Below are 17387 nucleotides of genomic sequence, written 5' to 3' on the forward strand. Positions count from 1 at the left end.
ACACACACGGATGCACACACACACACACACACACAATCCCTCCTGCCCTCTGTGTTTTTGGACCACCCCCTCTCCTTTGCACTAGCAACCCAGTTAGCTCCTCTCCTCCCTCTGATCCGCTGCCCTGAGTTCTCCCACTGAAGAGCAACAAGCAACTGACATGAAAGAGAAAGGTAGATTTATACTATGTGTGTGTGTGTGTGTGTATGAGGATGAGAGAGGATCTGTGCGGGTGTTACCGTGTATGTTATGCAGTATATAAATGTATTTGTTTGTTTTCATATACTTTGCATTTGTCCGCAAATTGTTAAAACTTTTGGAGCTTGATCTTTGTGATGATAAATATACGGCATTATTCGATCAACTTTATCCTTTCACTCTTTTGTTTGTTTTCAAATGTTTTTAGCTTTTCTGTGTTGTCACCATAAAGAGGAGATGCGATTAGTTCTAGTTAGTGTAGGACTTGAAAGTGCTCGATACTCACACAAATTGAGCAACAGCAGTCTGATGTTATACTCAACTTTATTATCTTCTTTCCACTCTACATTTTTGTTACATGATAAATCTGAGATTTGGCTGGGTAATCCCTCTAGTGTGTTTATTCGGAAAGTAAAAACGACATTAATCATACATTTATAGACAGTTCTTTTAATATTTGTAATCTATTTGGCCTCACAAACCAAATATTCCCAAATCTGACAACTACCTATAGACATTTAAATAAACTGCGTTTGCCAAGTAGGGAAAAGTGCACTCACAGCTGTCGCAGCCTATCGCGGAGCATCATGCTTAGGTAATGCCAGCATGTGATTTTAGGAATACCTCTGTAATTAAGCTGTGTTTGCCTCAATTATTCTATTTTGCTCTTACTGGGAACAAACAGATGATCTATGTTGATTAAATTGCTCTGGCTATTCACCAAGTCAGGACAAAGTTATTTTCACTTGCACAATGATAATAAATGACATAACAGTGTGGAAGAGGTCATTCACTTCAGTGACGTCACCTGTAATGAAATTACTCTGCTGCCACTGAATGGAAGTTGTTCATATGAACATTTACATTTATTTGAGATCTCATTGTTACAAAACTTTTTGTAATATCTGTGCTTTGAATCAAAGGACAAACACAGAATGCTGTTTCAAAACATATAAGTTAAAGACGAGCAAATTATAGTTTAATTTAAATTCTTGTTGATAATACATCATACATCATGACACACACACACACACACACACACACACACACACACACACACACACACACACACTCTCTGGCCTGAGATAGCGCTTTGTGTGTGATTAACTGCCTGTCTCAGGTTTCTCACCCTTTGCCTTCTTTCTAAATCGACCATTTGCTAATACTTGACACGATATCAGCTTCACATTCTGGGAGAGACCAAGAAAGAACAGGAGACATTTGAATTCTTTTCATCCGAGGACTCCACATATCTGTTTGGAAAATTTTCAAGAGTGTATTCAAACAATAACATTTGAAGGGTAACGTGAGGGTGCAGGCCAGCTTTATATTTGACTTTTACACTTGGAGGAAACACACCAAGGAGAGAAATGTATATAAGAGCCAGCTTCTGCTTACTCTTGTTCTTTTCTATTTTAGTTTTTATCCCTAACTATTATCTACCATTTTATTATTTTATATTCATCTCAAATTGGTTCTAATCGTTTTTTTCTTCTGTCTGTCTTATTATAATATTGTCAGTCATATGTGAAGCACTTTGAACTTCACTAACCTGCATGACAGGTGGTATGTACATAAGGTTGGATTGATTGATCATGTTAAAACGTACAGACGTGTACAAGACTTCCACTGACAGTGATAAAATGTACAACTGTTAACTTCTTAAGCCACTGGACAGGTACGTTCATTGAGAGCAGATCCCTGTAATCCAGTAAAGGTTAAACAAAGATCAAATGTTTCCTTGTCTGGAGAAACCTCATACATTTTTTAAATAATATTAATTGGGTATTATTTAATCGTCGTTTATTATTATCTACTTGTTATTTCTCTGTCTCTGCTTGTTTCTTCAGGATACAGTTGAAAGTGTAATGTTGTACTACATGTGAGGCCTTTATTGAACTCACCAGGCTGTTCAGAAGCTTTTAGCTGTTGTTCTGGGGATTATCGGCCTCAGTCACATACAAAGTCATCACTAACTACAGTTCACATCGCAGTCAGAAGGCTCCAGGCAGAAGGTTATCAGTGAACACCACACTGCCTAATGTCCACACTGGTTTTTCACGTGTCTTCAGCTATATCAGGGAGGCATGCTCTCTTTATCTGGTGTGCTAGTACATGCTTGTTCCTATAGTAACAAATCTCCTGTAGTGGGGCAGACTCGGGGCCACATACCAATGGTGCGTGACTCAATTTTCTTGGTGCTCACGAGGCGGAGTAAGGTAACCAGTACAGCTCTCCGAAAAACATTTCCTCTTCCAACTTTTACAAGTTTTCAAATCGTAATAAGTTTAGAGACCATTCATCCAGATCATGTTATTATTTCTCCAGCTGTTATTTGCCTCATAAGTGATAAATCCTGATAATTCTATGGACTTTTCTGTAGCTCAATGTGTATGGAAAAAAGAAAAGTTAAAATTCTTGCATGAGCTTGGGTATTTGTACGCTGGGCGTGCACACACACACACATACACACACACACACACACACACACAAACACACTGGAGACAGAGAGCTCACACCGTGCCACATTCCTTCCTCTCTCTCTCTCCTCTGCTAATCACATTCAGGACCTTTCAAGTGGGCCGTGATTAGATTGCACAGGCATCCACCACTTCTGCTGCATCGAGACTGAAGGAGAAAGAGGGAGGTGGAGCTCTGTGTCTCTAAAACCACACGATGCGGTGTATACGACACAGGGGTTGGACACACACACATGCATGGGACTACTTTATTCCTGTTGATTGTGTTAAAACCTTATTTGTGAGCTCTTGTCTGTTTTTTTGTGAGGTTGTATTCACTTGGATAAAACATCCATGCATGACTGTGACACTGTGTGTCTGTATTTTATTTGTGTATATGTGTGCGTGTGTGTTTCTGTGCCAAAACAAAGCTAGCCTGCGTATTATGTTCAGTTATGTAAGCACTGAAAGGACCCAGTGGGATGTAAACCTTTGCTGTGAAGACACAGAGAGTGTTTACTTTTTGTTCCAGACCAAAATATCTTAATAACTCTCAGATGGATTATCATGACATTTTGTGCAGTAAATTATATTACCCAGTCTTATTGACTTTGGTAATCCCCTGATTTGATCCCTGTCATTCCACCACGAGGTTTTCTATCATTGATTATTCATTTGACTTAACTGTTTCCCTTGTGGCCCTGCAGTGCTGCACACTCCAGATGGCTGCCAGCCAAGTCCTCCAGCGGGGAAGCGGGAGATCCAGTGCTTCAGGTGTGGGCATCAATGCAAAGGGGAGGTGCTGCGGGTCCAGAATACTCACTTACACAAAAAGTGCTTCACCTGCAAGGGTGAGTATACCAGAGATAAGTTGAAAGCAGGTCTCCTGCAATGACAGGTCTCTCAGAAAAGAGTTTATATGTTATCAAGCTCAGCGGTGGTCTCCCTCTGGGTGTCTGAGACATTTAGGAAACCTGAGAGAAATCTAATGAACACACTTCCTCATGTGCTGTGCTGAAAAATCTAATATATATTGATTCAATTCCTGACTTTTCCCCGAAATTATTTTTGGGGAAAAAGAAAGACTTCATACTCTGCCAAGGCCCAATAGTTTCTTTTAACCACATTTAAAATCACCAGATCCCGATTTTTATTTGGATCTGCACCAAATTGCATATACTCAGTTGCATATATTGCATAAAATTGCATATACAGTGAAATTCCTTTCATAAAGATCCATGAACTATTTTCGGAGAGAAAAAAACTATAACCCTGAACCATGCTGCATCTTTCCAGATCATTTCGTGGTAATCCATCCAGTCATTTCTGCATCATCCAAATATAAACAAAAAACGAATGGACAGGGATGAAATAACAGTTAAATAACAAAACTTTTGCATGGTTACATTCAAACAGCTTGTTTTCAGCAGGTTTGTTTTTAATATTGTACGGAATCCCCTTCTTGTTTATTTGTGCCGTCAAACTCAATTAGTTATACATCATTCTACCTCCACAATGGTCGGTAGTGAGAAACTCCCGGGATGACAAACACTCATTCTCCATAGTTACTGGGCTTCATTGAAAAACATATTTCCTCAACAGCCTATTGTCCCCGCTAATCGACACTGACAAGCTTCTCGTGTTGGAGCCCTTTAACTACGTGGTGACTGTGTTTTCAGCACAGAAGAAACAAAGAGACTTTCAGAGCAGAGAGGTATTTGACCAGTAGGGTGACCTGAGGCTGTGAGTCCGAGGGCATAACGTGCCTTGCTCTATGGACCTATGAGTCAAACAGTAGTCAACCTCAGCTTTAAGATTGTTGGGAAGTGGAAGTGGTTTGTGCTTGTTGTGTTCAGACTTTAAAATAGAGCTATTCAAATAGAGCGTCCAGGTCCATTGTGAGTGTGTCAACGCAGGACAGAAATAGAGCAACATATAACTGTCCTTGGCCCCTCGGAGCATATTGTTGTGCCGGAAACGGGTTTGGTCCTATCGAATGACTCCAAACACATAAATCAATCCCTTTGATTGATTACGTATATATCTATATTTAACATCTCTTGTTACAATAACCTGCACAAAGGTACCGATTTAAACTGACCCAAATAAATCACTAAAGTGGCACTTAGTACGTTTATACCTCGGCCTGAGGCCAACAACTCCCTTTACATTAAATTAAAATGCACAAAATAGAAAATCACACAAATAGAAAATCAGTCACCTAAATATACCAGATTTTTTTCTTCAAGATCCATAAATTATTCTCTGCAAAATCATTTGAAAAAATATCAAATTTTTCTGATGTTAAATCGGCCCCCCTGATCTGGACATGCACCCTCCCTGACACATACCACACCCTTCCACAAACTTTCATGGTCATCTGTCCAGTAGTTTCTGCGTAAACCTGCTAACAAACAAGCAAATGCAAATGAAAACATAACCTCCTTGGCTGATGTATTAATGATTTCTACATAGTAAGTGACTCATATGGTAAAAACATATGAGAACCTTGGCCAAATGCTAGTTAAGGCCTGTAGAGAAAACCAAAGAATACTTTTTGAGTGAATTACTGCAGTTAAATAGTCAAACAGTGGATTTCAAAACAAAACGTTGATAATTTTATATCCAGATTATGCTACAATAGATGGTGTTTATTGTGTGGAATGCTGATGAGACCATGGCTACAGATTGAAACATGAAAAGTTTGAATGAAAAGAGTTTTTAAAAAGCATAAAGGCCAAATGCAAACATACCCATTCCAGTATTCATCTGCTTGGTTGGTCATCATTTTTCAATATTGATCTCCCTATGTTAATTTCTCCATGTGTGCAGTGTGTGGCTGTGACTTGGCCCAGAGCGGCTTCTTCATGAAGAGCGGCGACTTCCTCTGTCCGCTGGACTTCCAGAGGCTCCACGGCACGCTCTGCAACAACTGCGGGGAGTTCGTGGAGGGGGAGGTGGTCACAGTCTTGGGGAAGACTTATCACCCAGCCTGCTTTGTGTGCACCATTTGCAAGTAACTGAAAAAAAACTAAAAACATTCAATATTTGAATCATATTTGGAGAGAGAAAGGAATTGTGTGATGTCCCTCTGTCTCTGCCTCTGTTTGTCAGGCAGCCCTTTCCCGCTGGGGACTGTGTCACCTTCAGTGGAAAAGACTGCCTCTGTCAGCGCTGCATTCAACCTGTGTCTCCTGCTCCGACCGACGTGAAGTACTCTAGCAGTGAGTGCATCCTTTCATATTTTTGCAGCAAGTATGGGACAGAGTGTGTTTATATTGAAGAATATTGAGTGATGAAGCTGTAAGGGACATGTAAGATCACCTTTTCTTTTCCTGTAGTGTGGGTTTGTGAATGGAAAACGTTTAAAAGGTGAAAAAAACAACAACTCTGTGATAAAGGGAATTTCTCTTTCCTGCAGAAATCACAAAAAGCCTCATCGAAACTCTGGCTGATATCTGGCATAATTGTGATGTCATGATGCCCCATATTTGCATATAGTGCACAACTTGCCGCTGGTCTTGCACGGCCCCTTCATAAATCCATACAGTATGAGGAAGTGTTTTCTCAACATAAGGGAGTGTGACATTTTTCAAGTAATAACTTATGAATGTGTATATGAGCTTAATGTATCTCCTTTAATTTAAGACCAGAGGGTTTGTATTTTCTATGAGATCAGCCACAGTGCTGTGTGTTTTTAGGGTCAAGGCATCATGACTCCAGAGAACCTGACAACTGCTTTTTTACATTGGTCAACTGTCTGCAGGCTAAAGCATCGTCCCTATTTCCAGTCAGACCTCCCCCAGGTAGACTGGATTAATTTTCCACAGCAATGAGCTGAAGTTACCTTTCAAATCTGGTCGTACTTTACAAATCTGGACAGTGACAACAACTCTGTATGGATTAAGAGACTCAGTGGAAACCGCCACTCCAACTCAACTTGACCTAATTCATCATAAAGCAGATACAGCAGGGATCAATAGAGGATTAAGAGGATTTCTCTGCAGGATTGTGCAGAAAATAAGTAGGAAAAAGCACAAACTGCATTTGTAGGGAATGAGATGCTGAATCTGTCGAACCAGTCTTTCTAATATCTAATGTATTTAACATTTATTATGATTTACTTTGTTTTAAAGCATGATTTTTTTATAGGATTACAGAACAAGAGCCTATTCAGATGTGCAATGTTAACCCTCACTGAGTATGTGTGTGTTTTCAGACTGCACCGGCTGCGGTAGAGACATCAAGAACGGCCAGGCTCTGTTAGCTCTGGGCGGCCAGTGGCACCTCGGCTGCTTCAAGTGCAAATCCTGCAGGAAAGTGCTGAGCGGAGAATACATCAGCAAGTAAATGCAAATCTCTCATGCACACCTTCTCATATTCATGATTCTGTCTCTATGCCGTGTGTCTGTATTAGAAAATACACCATAACTCCAGGAATACAGCTGAAGTCTATCTGCAGCTGATGAATAAGATGATGTTTTTTTAAATAATAAATGTTTTGTCTTCCAGAGATGGGTTGCCTTACTGTGAGAGAGACTACCAGATTAAGTTTGGGATACAGTGTGAGGCATGTCATAAGTTTATAACAGGAAAAGTTCTGGAGGTACGTTTCATCGAAGAGTCACTCTCCTGGTTTTATCAACATTTCTAAATAGAGCACAATGACCAGCTCTCTGTCTGTGGTCCTGCCCGGTGTAGCTGTATCTCACTGTGATAGAGATTTGGTGCAGCTTGTGTAAGTGATGATATGTGATGCTTTTACCTGTCTCGTTATCTGCTGCAGGCAGGAGACAAACACTATCACCCGAGTTGTGCAAGATGCAGCCGATGTGACAAGATGTTCAAAGAGGGAGAAGAGATGTTTCTGCAAGGTCGGTGACAGATCTTACTCAATTTGTGGAGATACACTGTCGTCACGCCATGTCCCCACTGCTTTATGATAGATAGATAGATTACTTTATTCATCCCCGAGGGGAAATTAAGTCGTCATAGCAGCCGGTACATTTGAATACAATAAAACACAATACAATAGAATAAAATATAAAATATAAAATATTGTGGTAGAAAGAATAAAAACAGAAACACAAGATAAAATAGGTAGATAAGGTGCAGTGGCAGATGATGGTAATAGTACTGATGATATGATGGTAATGTTATTGTTAGACAGTATATAAAAGATAGTACAGTATATATAGTATATAATATATATGATAGTAATTATACCAATATAATAGCAGTATATAGTAATAATAGCAGCAACAGTATATATAATAATAATAATAGTAAAATATAATAATAATAACATGTACACATGTATAAATAAAATATGTGTATATAGACTTATATATACAAAGAATATACAAAGAGTATGATATAATATATGATATATAGTACGGGTATCAATATAAGTATTTGGCGATACAATAGATAATATAATATACTGTGAGTGTAAGAATATGTAGACAGAGTGTGCAAAAGACAATATTATTGTATAAAATGATGAATTGAGATAGGTATATTTAGTTCAGTTCTGTGATGGTGGCTCTGACAGAAGTAGAGGAGTTGTATAGTCTTATTGCGGTTGGGAGGAACGACTTCCTGTATCGTTCCTTAGAGCAGCGGGGTTGAATGAGTCTGTGGCTGAAGCTGCTCCTTAGCTTGTCCAGTGTTTTGTGGAGGGGGTGAGACGGATTGTCCATGATTGCCAGCAGTTTTGCCAGCATCCTGTCCTCCACCACCTCCTCCAAGGTGACAAGCTTAGAGCCAACCACAGACTCTGCCTTCCTAATCAGTTTTTTCAGTTTGTTAGTCTCTTAATAAACCGTGACACTTTGGCTGCGGCAGCTAATTGCGAATGGTTCACAGGGTCGACAGTGTGGCACCCGGACTGCAGAGACAACAGCAGGACGGAGGACAGCTACAGGGTAAGTTGTCCTAAACTTAACACTCAACTGTATTTTAATGTTTCAGAAGCCTGCCATGTTAGAGGGAGCATGAGAGGATACCACTGCTACAGTTTACCCAAAATAAACCGTTAATATCTCCTTTACAGATATCTGTGTAAGTCGATATAAGACTTTTAGCTGTTTGGTGTCATGTCTTCACACATTCTCTTCCCTCCCAGGTCAGCAGAGCAAAAGCACCCTGCCTTGATTTCTATTTCCCCTCACGTGAACTGAAGGTTAATATTGTGAGCAAGTCTGTGGTGTGCACTGAGTGAGGCCGGCTGTAATCTCAGAGTCTGGGATTAACCACACGCGCTTGTTTCACATGCAACGAGGACACTTTTCCTTTGGGCTTTCAAGAATACCTAAGAGGAGCAACAGTTTGTTATGTGCAATGGAAAATGCATTTTGCACATAACCTTTTAAACGGAAGTCTGAGCATTGTTTGTTGACAGTGCTGCATGCTTGGCTGTTTTCATTTCTGTCCTTGCAATCTGCTAGAACCTGCACTATTTAATGTGCACTAGTGTGCTATTTCACTACGAAGTGAATAGAAAAGTGCTCCTGATATAATGCAAGCACCAAGTTGTGTGTGCATGTGAATATGTTGCATTACAGGATTCTGAGCTGAAGCAGAAAAGCAAGGAAAAGTGAGAGCTAAGGCCAAAATAAAAAATAAAATTAATAAAATTTAAAATTTATAATTTCCTATATGCGCTGGAACAGGGTGACCAATCACAACAGAGTGGGCCAGCTGGCCAATCAGAGCAGACTAGGTTTTACTGGGAGGGTGGCCTTAAAGAGACAGAAGCTAAAACCTGGCGTTTAAGACAGAGGCTGAAAAGAGGAGCTGCAGCAATAGTCAGTATGAGGAAGATGAACGGTAGTTCACTTTATGAGGAAATAACCTACATCGAACTAATATGAATCAAACTAACTAACTACATTTGTCTTGTCCGTAGCCCACTAGATCCTCCTCTGAAAGCTCGTGCTCCAGGCCGGGCTCGTGCACCCCGGGGAGTCCTGGTCGAACGATCTGCGTAAGTTCTGCCGCCAACATCTGCTCAGCATCTTCCATGGTGCACACTTCCCCGTGGGCTTATTCACGTGTCATTTATCCCTTTGTTCATACAGGGGGGTCGCATGGACAAAGTGTCTCTCTTGCAAGATATTACTCTTTGACTGTAACTGAATATGCATACAGCTAGCAAAATAGATAATTTGAAGAATATCAAAAAGCGGTTAAAAAACAAAAATCTGTAAATAACCTTTACCTTGACTGATCGGAACTAGTGTCATCTTGCTTGTGAGAGAAAAAAAACGTGATTTCAATTGTGGTTGAACGTTGAATCAATTTATTCATACCCTGAGAAAAACAACCACATATTGAAGAAGAGTTTAGATTTATTTGCTTCATCAATTTGAATGCACTGACAATTCAGATTGACACTGATTAGAAAAAAGAAAATTGGTGCCGCCAGTAGCTCATCCTTCCTCCCCCCGCTCCCGTCTGATCCACACCCTGTTGGTTTATTGAATGGAGTGAACTTTACCCCCATCAAGTCACACAAGATTTTCAGAGATCGCCAAAGACAATCAATTTATAGTAAATAAGGATAAGTTCCTACAGTAGACCTGTTTATTTCACGTGCCAAAGTCAGACCAACATGGTGCTGTGGGATTAAAGTTTCATTCCTCCTTGAAATGACGTAATGGGCAACCTCTGACATTTCACCTGACCTTACTTGCACTGTCTGATCCTCGTATCTCCTGTCCTCTGTGTCCTCCTCATCCCCTCCCTCTTCCTCTCCTTCTCCCTCTCTCCTCACCCTGTTTTGCTCCCCAGGCAAAAGTAGATAATGAGATCATTGACTACCGAGACTTAGCGGCAATTCCCAGAGTCAAGGCTATACATGATATAGAGTATCCTGATATGATATCCTATAAGTCTGTGAACAACAACCCACCTGCTGTGGACAACAAAGGCAGCAGAGAGGACAGGTCAAACCCTGCAGAGGTAACTTCATTCAACGCTCTGAGTCCTATCCAGTGACATGTTTGTGTGTCATTGTCTTGCTGTTTTGCTGTTTTTTTTGGTTTGATTTATGAGTCAAACCAAGTGAGGACTTCCTCAATTGTTCTCATATTTAACTGTGTTTAGCCCCTAATGCATTAGTTTGTCAGGTTTTTCATAAGTCACATTTCTAAGAATTTTTTCAATGCCTATTTAAAATGGAGGTAGCAATATTTTATTATTTGTTGTTGCTGACTGGTTTAATGATCAAAGCCAGGTTACCAGAAGCCAACCTAGAATTATAAGTCAGATAAACTTTACCCTTATGATCGAATCCTTCTGCTCCCTACCTTACGTACGTCTTCATGTGAAAACCTTGTGACTCCAAACTCTGTGATCTTTCAATTTCTGCGTCTTCCGTTCCCCCCCGACTTTGATGCAAAAATGCATACTCAAATTAGAATGGCACCTGATCTGGATTTTGATCTGGAGCTGCACCATATTGCACACACTCATAGATATCAGTCCCCTAAAGATGTCTGATTTGTTTCCCATCATATCTCGCAGAGTTAAAGAACGTATTTGTCAAGTTTGGAGATACAAGGTTTTTACCTCAACTTACAAAATGTATATTAATGTGTTATTGACTTAATTCAAACAAATCTCTTCTTCTGCCTTTCTCATTTAGTCAACAGGAAACTTATCAGAAACCACAGAGGTAAATGATTTCTCTATCAACTTTACACATAGTAGCTCACACTCGTATTCCTCACTATTTGGTTTTCCTTCTGTTCTCAAGGAGGGCTTCGAAATGAGGAGGAACATACCGAAATCCACAAGCCACGGATCTTTTGGAGTTCACACCACGTACCAACGACACAGCTACACTCCAGGTCTGTCCAGATCGCCACAGCACTTCCACAGGCCAGGTGAGTGGAGCGCTCATACGTATATCACCTCAGTCTTCACGTCACCTTTTGTGAAGACATTCAACGTCCAATGATCACTTCTGTCTCTATCCCCACGATGCTTCTTCTTCCTCCTCCTTGTCCTTCCACTCCCACTCCAGCATTGATGCTTTCTCCCACTTTATTCTCTGGCAACAATGAAACCTGCTCCACTTCCCCTTTATGTCCTCACTTTCTCCCTCAAACCAAAGGTAAGACCCCCACCTTCCACCTGACCCCTGACCTTTCCTGCAACCCTCTTCTCATTCTGCTGTTAGGGCAACCCTCTGCTGCCTCTTAAACCCAGACACTAATATTTAATGGGAGACCTACTAATCTATTACGTTAACTACAATAGATCAGTGATCACAATTGTGAGTGCAATTTGAGAATAACAACAATATGCAAACCCACGCAGAGAGGGATGGCACCGAGTCTCGGCCCTCTAGTGGTCAAAGTGTCAGAGAACTGTTTCTGACTCAGACAGAAAAATACATCTTCTTCACTGCTTTTCTTCCCTTTTCTGCATGATCAGCTTATTTTTTTCTTTTTCTTTGATAAATACTAAGATTAAATATATAAATATAAATATTTATTTTCATTGTGCAGATGAAGGCTTTCACATGTACAGGAGGCCTCCAATTTACAAACAGCAAGGTACGGTTTGACTTTTTCATGGTTCAGTTAACAGTAAAATTGTAACTGAACAATTTTAAACTAGACATGTTGCATTCTAAAATATTTGTGTCCTTGCACGTTTTTCTACTTCTACTTCTACTTTCATTGATACTTGTACAGCAAGTAAAAGATAATAATGAAAACTCTGCAGATGAAGTTAGGAGCTAACTTAATGATTAGGTTGATTTGCACATTTAAACACAGTTTGATGCAGCCAGTTAGTTCTGGTTGATTAGACAGACAACAGAACGGCCAAAGTCTATTTGAATCACTGAGCAGGATCTAAACCCTCCCGTGTCTGAGGCCATAAGAGGTCAAATTTTAAGTCAGCAAACAATGCATCTAATCTGACAGCAAATTATTTTTTGAACAGTTTGAAAGTACCCCTGTGTAACCGAAAGAATAGAAATATAACAACATGTAAAAAAAAGGTTTTATGGGAAATGTAAGTTTAAAAATAGAGCAGTACTGAGAAAACCGTTTTACAGAACAATTAGCAAAAGCCTAAGAACAGATCTTGACAAGGTGCTTATACCTGGTGTGTTTACGTTCACACAGTAAGTCTGATCTAATCTGGGCAAAGAGCTAAGACTGAGGGCGAGAAGTCTCATGGTTAATTAATCTCCAGTCTCTGCTGTTTCACTCTCTCATAGATCCAAATTCACCCACATCCCAAGCTTTATCTTTGCCCGGATACGGTCGCAACGGCCTCGATCCGGTAGGAGCAGCATCACTTACCTATAACCAATTTGTCATTTATTGTACATATGAGTAATTATTCACCTCCTATTTAAAGTTTGACTCTGAACTACACAAATATCTGAGTTGTTAATGTTGGTATTGGGGATTTTTAATGAAAATTTATGATGAAAAAGAAAAAGAAATTAAATGAACTTAGTGTTTTCATGTGTTTGCTTGATTAAGCCTCGGTCAGCTGATTTCTCCCACTACAGTGATGACAGATTCAGAGGTTAGTATGTTCATGTCTCTGTTGTTTATCATTATCACTTCAATATAAAATCAGTTCATTAAAATTAATCATGTGTTGCTTCTGCTTTCTTCCCTTGCCTTTCAGATTTTAAGGTATGTGAACAGGCACTGAATGGAGTTTTTTAGGTGATCTTGAATGACTGGTAACTTCTCATGTTTGCAACTGACCTTACCCTGTGTCTGCATCTTCATGTTGGGCTGGGCAATACGGCCAAAATTCACATAATTCAATATTGATACTTATCATGATACATGTCACATTATTATTTATTTTAGGTTTAAAGATTTTTGCTCCTGAGTGAAGGTTGTGAAGAAAATATCAGGTAGACAAGTTAATTCTCCTCACCATGCTTACACAGTACATAAGCACTATACTTATATATATATTGAACTTAATAATTAATTAATTAACCCTAATAAAGAAAAATATATTTATTGATTAATTAATAATTTCTTGCCCAGCCCTATTGCAAGTTTAAATACAGTGAACTCAGGGTCAGGTTACAGTTGAACTTATACCTTCATTGATTTGCCTAGCTGACTCTATAATTATGCTTTACTAACATATTTGCAGCTCTGAGCTCTGAAGTGATGACTTTTGCGACTGCATGTGTTTGCTTCATTCTGTAGCTCACCTGTGACAGTCCACATCCATTAGCCAGACTGGACAGAGGAATGTCCATGCCTAATTTGTTGGAACCAAAAGCAAGTATTATTTGTATATTCATGTTTTTGCCATCATTTAATTCAGATTTTGTCATGTCAGAACAACAAAAACTAAAATGACACTCAGTAGAGCTTAGACCTTTGCCAAGGCCCAACTGTTTAAATTTGAAAATTTGATTAGCTGCCCCAAATACACACTTCTATGTACGACTTCCTGAGAAATCAGCTAATATGTTGAAAAATGTCCTATCTCGCAACGTTAAATAAAGTTTAAAAACAATTCTGGAAATCCCTTGTGTAGTTTTTGCTAAATCTGGCTAACAATCAAACCAATTAACAAACAAGCAGCAGGGGTGAAAACATAACCTCTATTGAGGAGGTAGAAAATACTTGAAAATAAACTTCAGTGGAGCTCAGGACAGAATTCAAACACAAGCTTGTTTAGCAGCAGTAGAATAGTGTTTAATGCACCAAGGTTTCAAGGTCAACTTTATTATCACCCTTCCTTTACAGCACAACATGTGATGCCTGCAGGTCCTTGACAGTGTTTTCCTCTCTAAAGCTTAAAGCACTAACCGCTGCTAACTGTGCAGTGGTTTTACAATAGTTGCATAGTTGCATGGTACATGATGTTCTCACTCCATCTCTATTTCAATAGCTTGTACACTTTTTCAAAAGATTGTGTTTCAGTGACTCGTTTGTTTGTGATCAGAGTTCTCAACATGTCTTTGTTTGTCAAGGTCTACCCATATGAAATGCTCGCCGTGATCAACAGAAGACGAGTGAAGCTGCCGAGGGACGTCGACAGAACGAGACTGGAGGTAAAGTGAAATGTGAGAAAAGCATCTGTGAAGTGAAGCACAGATTTTTATTGGAAAGTTTTATTTTAGAATAAGAAATAGAGTCCACTAAAGAAAGAAAGAAAAAAAGAGAAAAAAAGAACAGAAAGTGAAGGGAAGAAGGAAATATAAAGAAAGAAAAAGAGACAAGAAAGATTCCCAAGAGAGAACAGAAAAAGGAATAAGAAAGAGGAGAAAGACAAGAAAGAGAGGGAGAACAAAGAGAAATATGCTGAAAGGAAAAGAAGAAGCAAAGGGAAAAGAGAAGCAAAAGCAAATATTTAGAAAGACAAAACAGGAGAAATGAGAGACTAGGAATTAAAAGGATAGATAGTGTATTTCCCTTTTATTTATGCAAACATTTCCCATGCATACATGCTGTACATGCTTCTTGTTTCACAGTACAGTAAAGTTTCAAAGAATTTAAACTGTCTTTGAGCCACAGTGCAGCTTTTCCACACTTACTTAATTCTTTGTCTCTCTCTTCTTTTTTTCCTGCAGTGCCACCTTTCCCCGGGTTCTTTCTATGAGATATTTGGCATGGAGATCAAAGAGTTCTACATACTCCCACTCTGGAAACGTAATGACATGAAGAAGAGTGCAAATCTCTTCTGATTGCTGCCTAATGCACGTCTTTATTTATTGGACATTTATTCACCAACATTAGATCAGCACAAATCACAGGCTTGCAGCGGCCACCCAGCGAGTCCGTGGAGGTCATTGTGATGAATGATGGTTAAAGTCCAATAACCTCAACGCAGATATGAACACTGGAACTCAACTTAGCTCTAACCTTGGCTTCAGTGATATATAGCCTTGATTTGTTTTTCCTTCATCAGCCCTGTGTCCCCAGGAATTACGTTCATATTGGACGATTCAGCTGAATTTATGTTTTTGCACATTCTTCACAAATGGAGAATGTTGTGTGGTGTTCATAGCTTGGCAAAACATAATGTGTTTTTTTATGCTTTGCAACCTGTTTCAGACCGATGGATGAAGTCAAACCTTAACCTAATCTGACCTTTACCAAGGGATCATATTAACCGATACAAAAAAGGTGCCACTTGTATGTTTTCACAGCCCTGATGAGGGCGCTAGATCACTAAAATCCTCCCAAGGTATGAGGGTTAGGGTTTGAATTATTCCTAAAATATCTCTAAACATATTTACAAGATTTTGGGTGAGGTATGCTAAAGGTTAGGATCTCTAAAATTAAAAAAAATAGCACTTTACTGCCTGCTTTCAGAAAAATTGAGAATACCTGACTATATAACACACAGTTTGAGAGTTTTTAAGCTGTTTAAATTCAGACAGATTCATGTACAGATTGGTTAAAGATATGGGTTTTCCAATCAACAGCCTTTGGTCCAGCTCTTTGTGAATAAAGCTTCCCATGATACCTGATTCACAGTGTATATCGACTACAGAATGGATTTTACCTGCACACTCCACATTGTTACTTTGTATGTGATATATGTTTTGTTACTCTCTTAATACTCTGAACAAAGAACAAATAAAATTGTTTACCAACTTAAAATAATTTCATCTAATAGTGACATACAAATGTATTGTTTTTCTTTATAGTTTTCAATTGTGTTTATATAACTTATAATGTTATTTGAACAAACTTTATTTACTTGTGTGTTACTAACCGGTGTCTTTTTTCAAGTTGGTCTAACACTTTCTAATGAACTTATTTTTTGTTTTCATGTTTCAACATGTTTAAGCACGATCAGAATAGAGCAAATATGTGAGAACTATATTTTTCTGTCAATAGATTAACACAAATTTGCTTTTTTGACTCGTAAATTAATTAAAATGTATTTTTGATTTATGTTTCACCCTGACTCTGCTGTGGTAAACTGTATCTGCTATACCTTAACATTGATGCTTGTTCACACCACCTCAAACGATCTAAATAAAGATTTTTACTTCCTAAAAGTTGATTACGTAAGTGGCTTTTTATTGTCTGGATGAATGAGTTTGTGTATGCATGCACTCAGTGTTTAGTGCACCTCATTTTGTGTATCATTTCACGTTTTTGGTGCATGTCCAAAGAGTATCTCACAGTCTGGATCCTTTTTTTCCCCCTTTTACACATACGTTAAAAAAACTTGATTTGATATAAAGTTTTATTTAAAGATACTGTATATAACTTTATATTTAAAAATACATTTAAGATGGTTACCCATTTTTCACTTGAGCCCCTGCCCCCCAAAGCATCTGTACACGTCCCTGCTCACCTTCTATAGAAGATATTAAAAAGTTTTATTAAACTCATCTTGTTGATTTTCCATGAATGTTCTTAGTGGCATGATAACTTTATGGAATACATGGAGTGACTATAACAATCGAATGCGAGTCAGTTCTGGTAAGAGAACAGGTGTTGTACCAATACACTGACAAACAACGTCACAGTATTAAGAAACACTTCATACCTTTTATGCACACGTAACACCAGCTGCAGGACTGAAGAATTGCAAAGTACTCTGACTCAACTCCACCTGCTATCTATCACCAACACATGATTTGTCTCATTTTTTGTAGGCTTCATTCCCCCCCCCCCCCCCCCCCCCGTTTTGACCCAGTCTGGGACCCAGCCTGTGGAAATTTAAAACCAACAGGTGGTGCTCTGGAACCACAGCACA

At 39.0% G+C, this 17387-nt stretch overlaps 1 protein-coding gene across 3 annotated transcripts; it reads left to right on the forward strand.

The window, feature by feature from the left end:
* The first annotated feature begins 55 nt into the window (after positions 1-55).
* LOC128427335 (actin-binding LIM protein 1) lies at positions 56-16683 on the forward strand. Of its 3 annotated transcripts, XM_053414423.1 has the most exons (20): positions 56-173; positions 3365-3508; positions 5490-5673; positions 5772-5881; positions 6877-7003; positions 7170-7263; positions 7444-7531; positions 8526-8584; positions 9568-9645; positions 10452-10622; positions 11308-11337; positions 11419-11548; positions 11689-11778; positions 12176-12223; positions 12898-12962; positions 13169-13214; positions 13320-13327; positions 13865-13939; positions 14641-14721; positions 15241-16683. In XM_053414423.1, the coding sequence occupies exons 1-20, from the start codon at positions 161-163 to the stop codon at positions 15352-15354; spliced, it is 1755 nt and encodes a 584-aa protein (XP_053270398.1). In that variant the 5' UTR covers positions 56-160; the 3' UTR covers positions 15355-16683. The 3 variants fall into 3 exon arrangements, with proteins under 3 accessions (XP_053270398.1, XP_053270396.1, XP_053270397.1); XM_053414421.1 differs by lacking the exons at positions 13320-13327; positions 13865-13939; positions 14641-14721; positions 15241-16683 and adding an exon at positions 8785-8841 and having other exon boundaries at positions 13169-13236; XM_053414422.1 differs by lacking the exons at positions 11689-11778; positions 13320-13327; positions 13865-13939; positions 14641-14721; positions 15241-16683 and adding an exon at positions 8785-8841 and having other exon boundaries at positions 13169-13235.
* Positions 16684-17387: the final 704 nt, after the last annotated feature.

The sequence above is a fragment of the Pleuronectes platessa genome, chromosome 21 (genome assembly GCF_947347685.1).
Source record: "Pleuronectes platessa chromosome 21, fPlePla1.1, whole genome shotgun sequence".
In the NCBI taxonomy this organism is placed as follows: domain Eukaryota; kingdom Metazoa; phylum Chordata; class Actinopteri; order Pleuronectiformes; family Pleuronectidae; genus Pleuronectes; species Pleuronectes platessa.

Coding starts and splice junctions, on each gene's coding strand:
- LOC128427335 (XM_053414423.1), top strand. Junction 5,882..6,876: donor CGACGTGAAGTACTCTAGCA/GTGAGTGCATCC, acceptor GTGTGTTTTCAG/ACTGCACCGGCTGCGGTAGA. Junction 11,779..12,175: donor CTTTCTCCCTCAAACCAAAG/GTAAGACCCCCA, acceptor TTCATTGTGCAG/ATGAAGGCTTTCACATGTAC.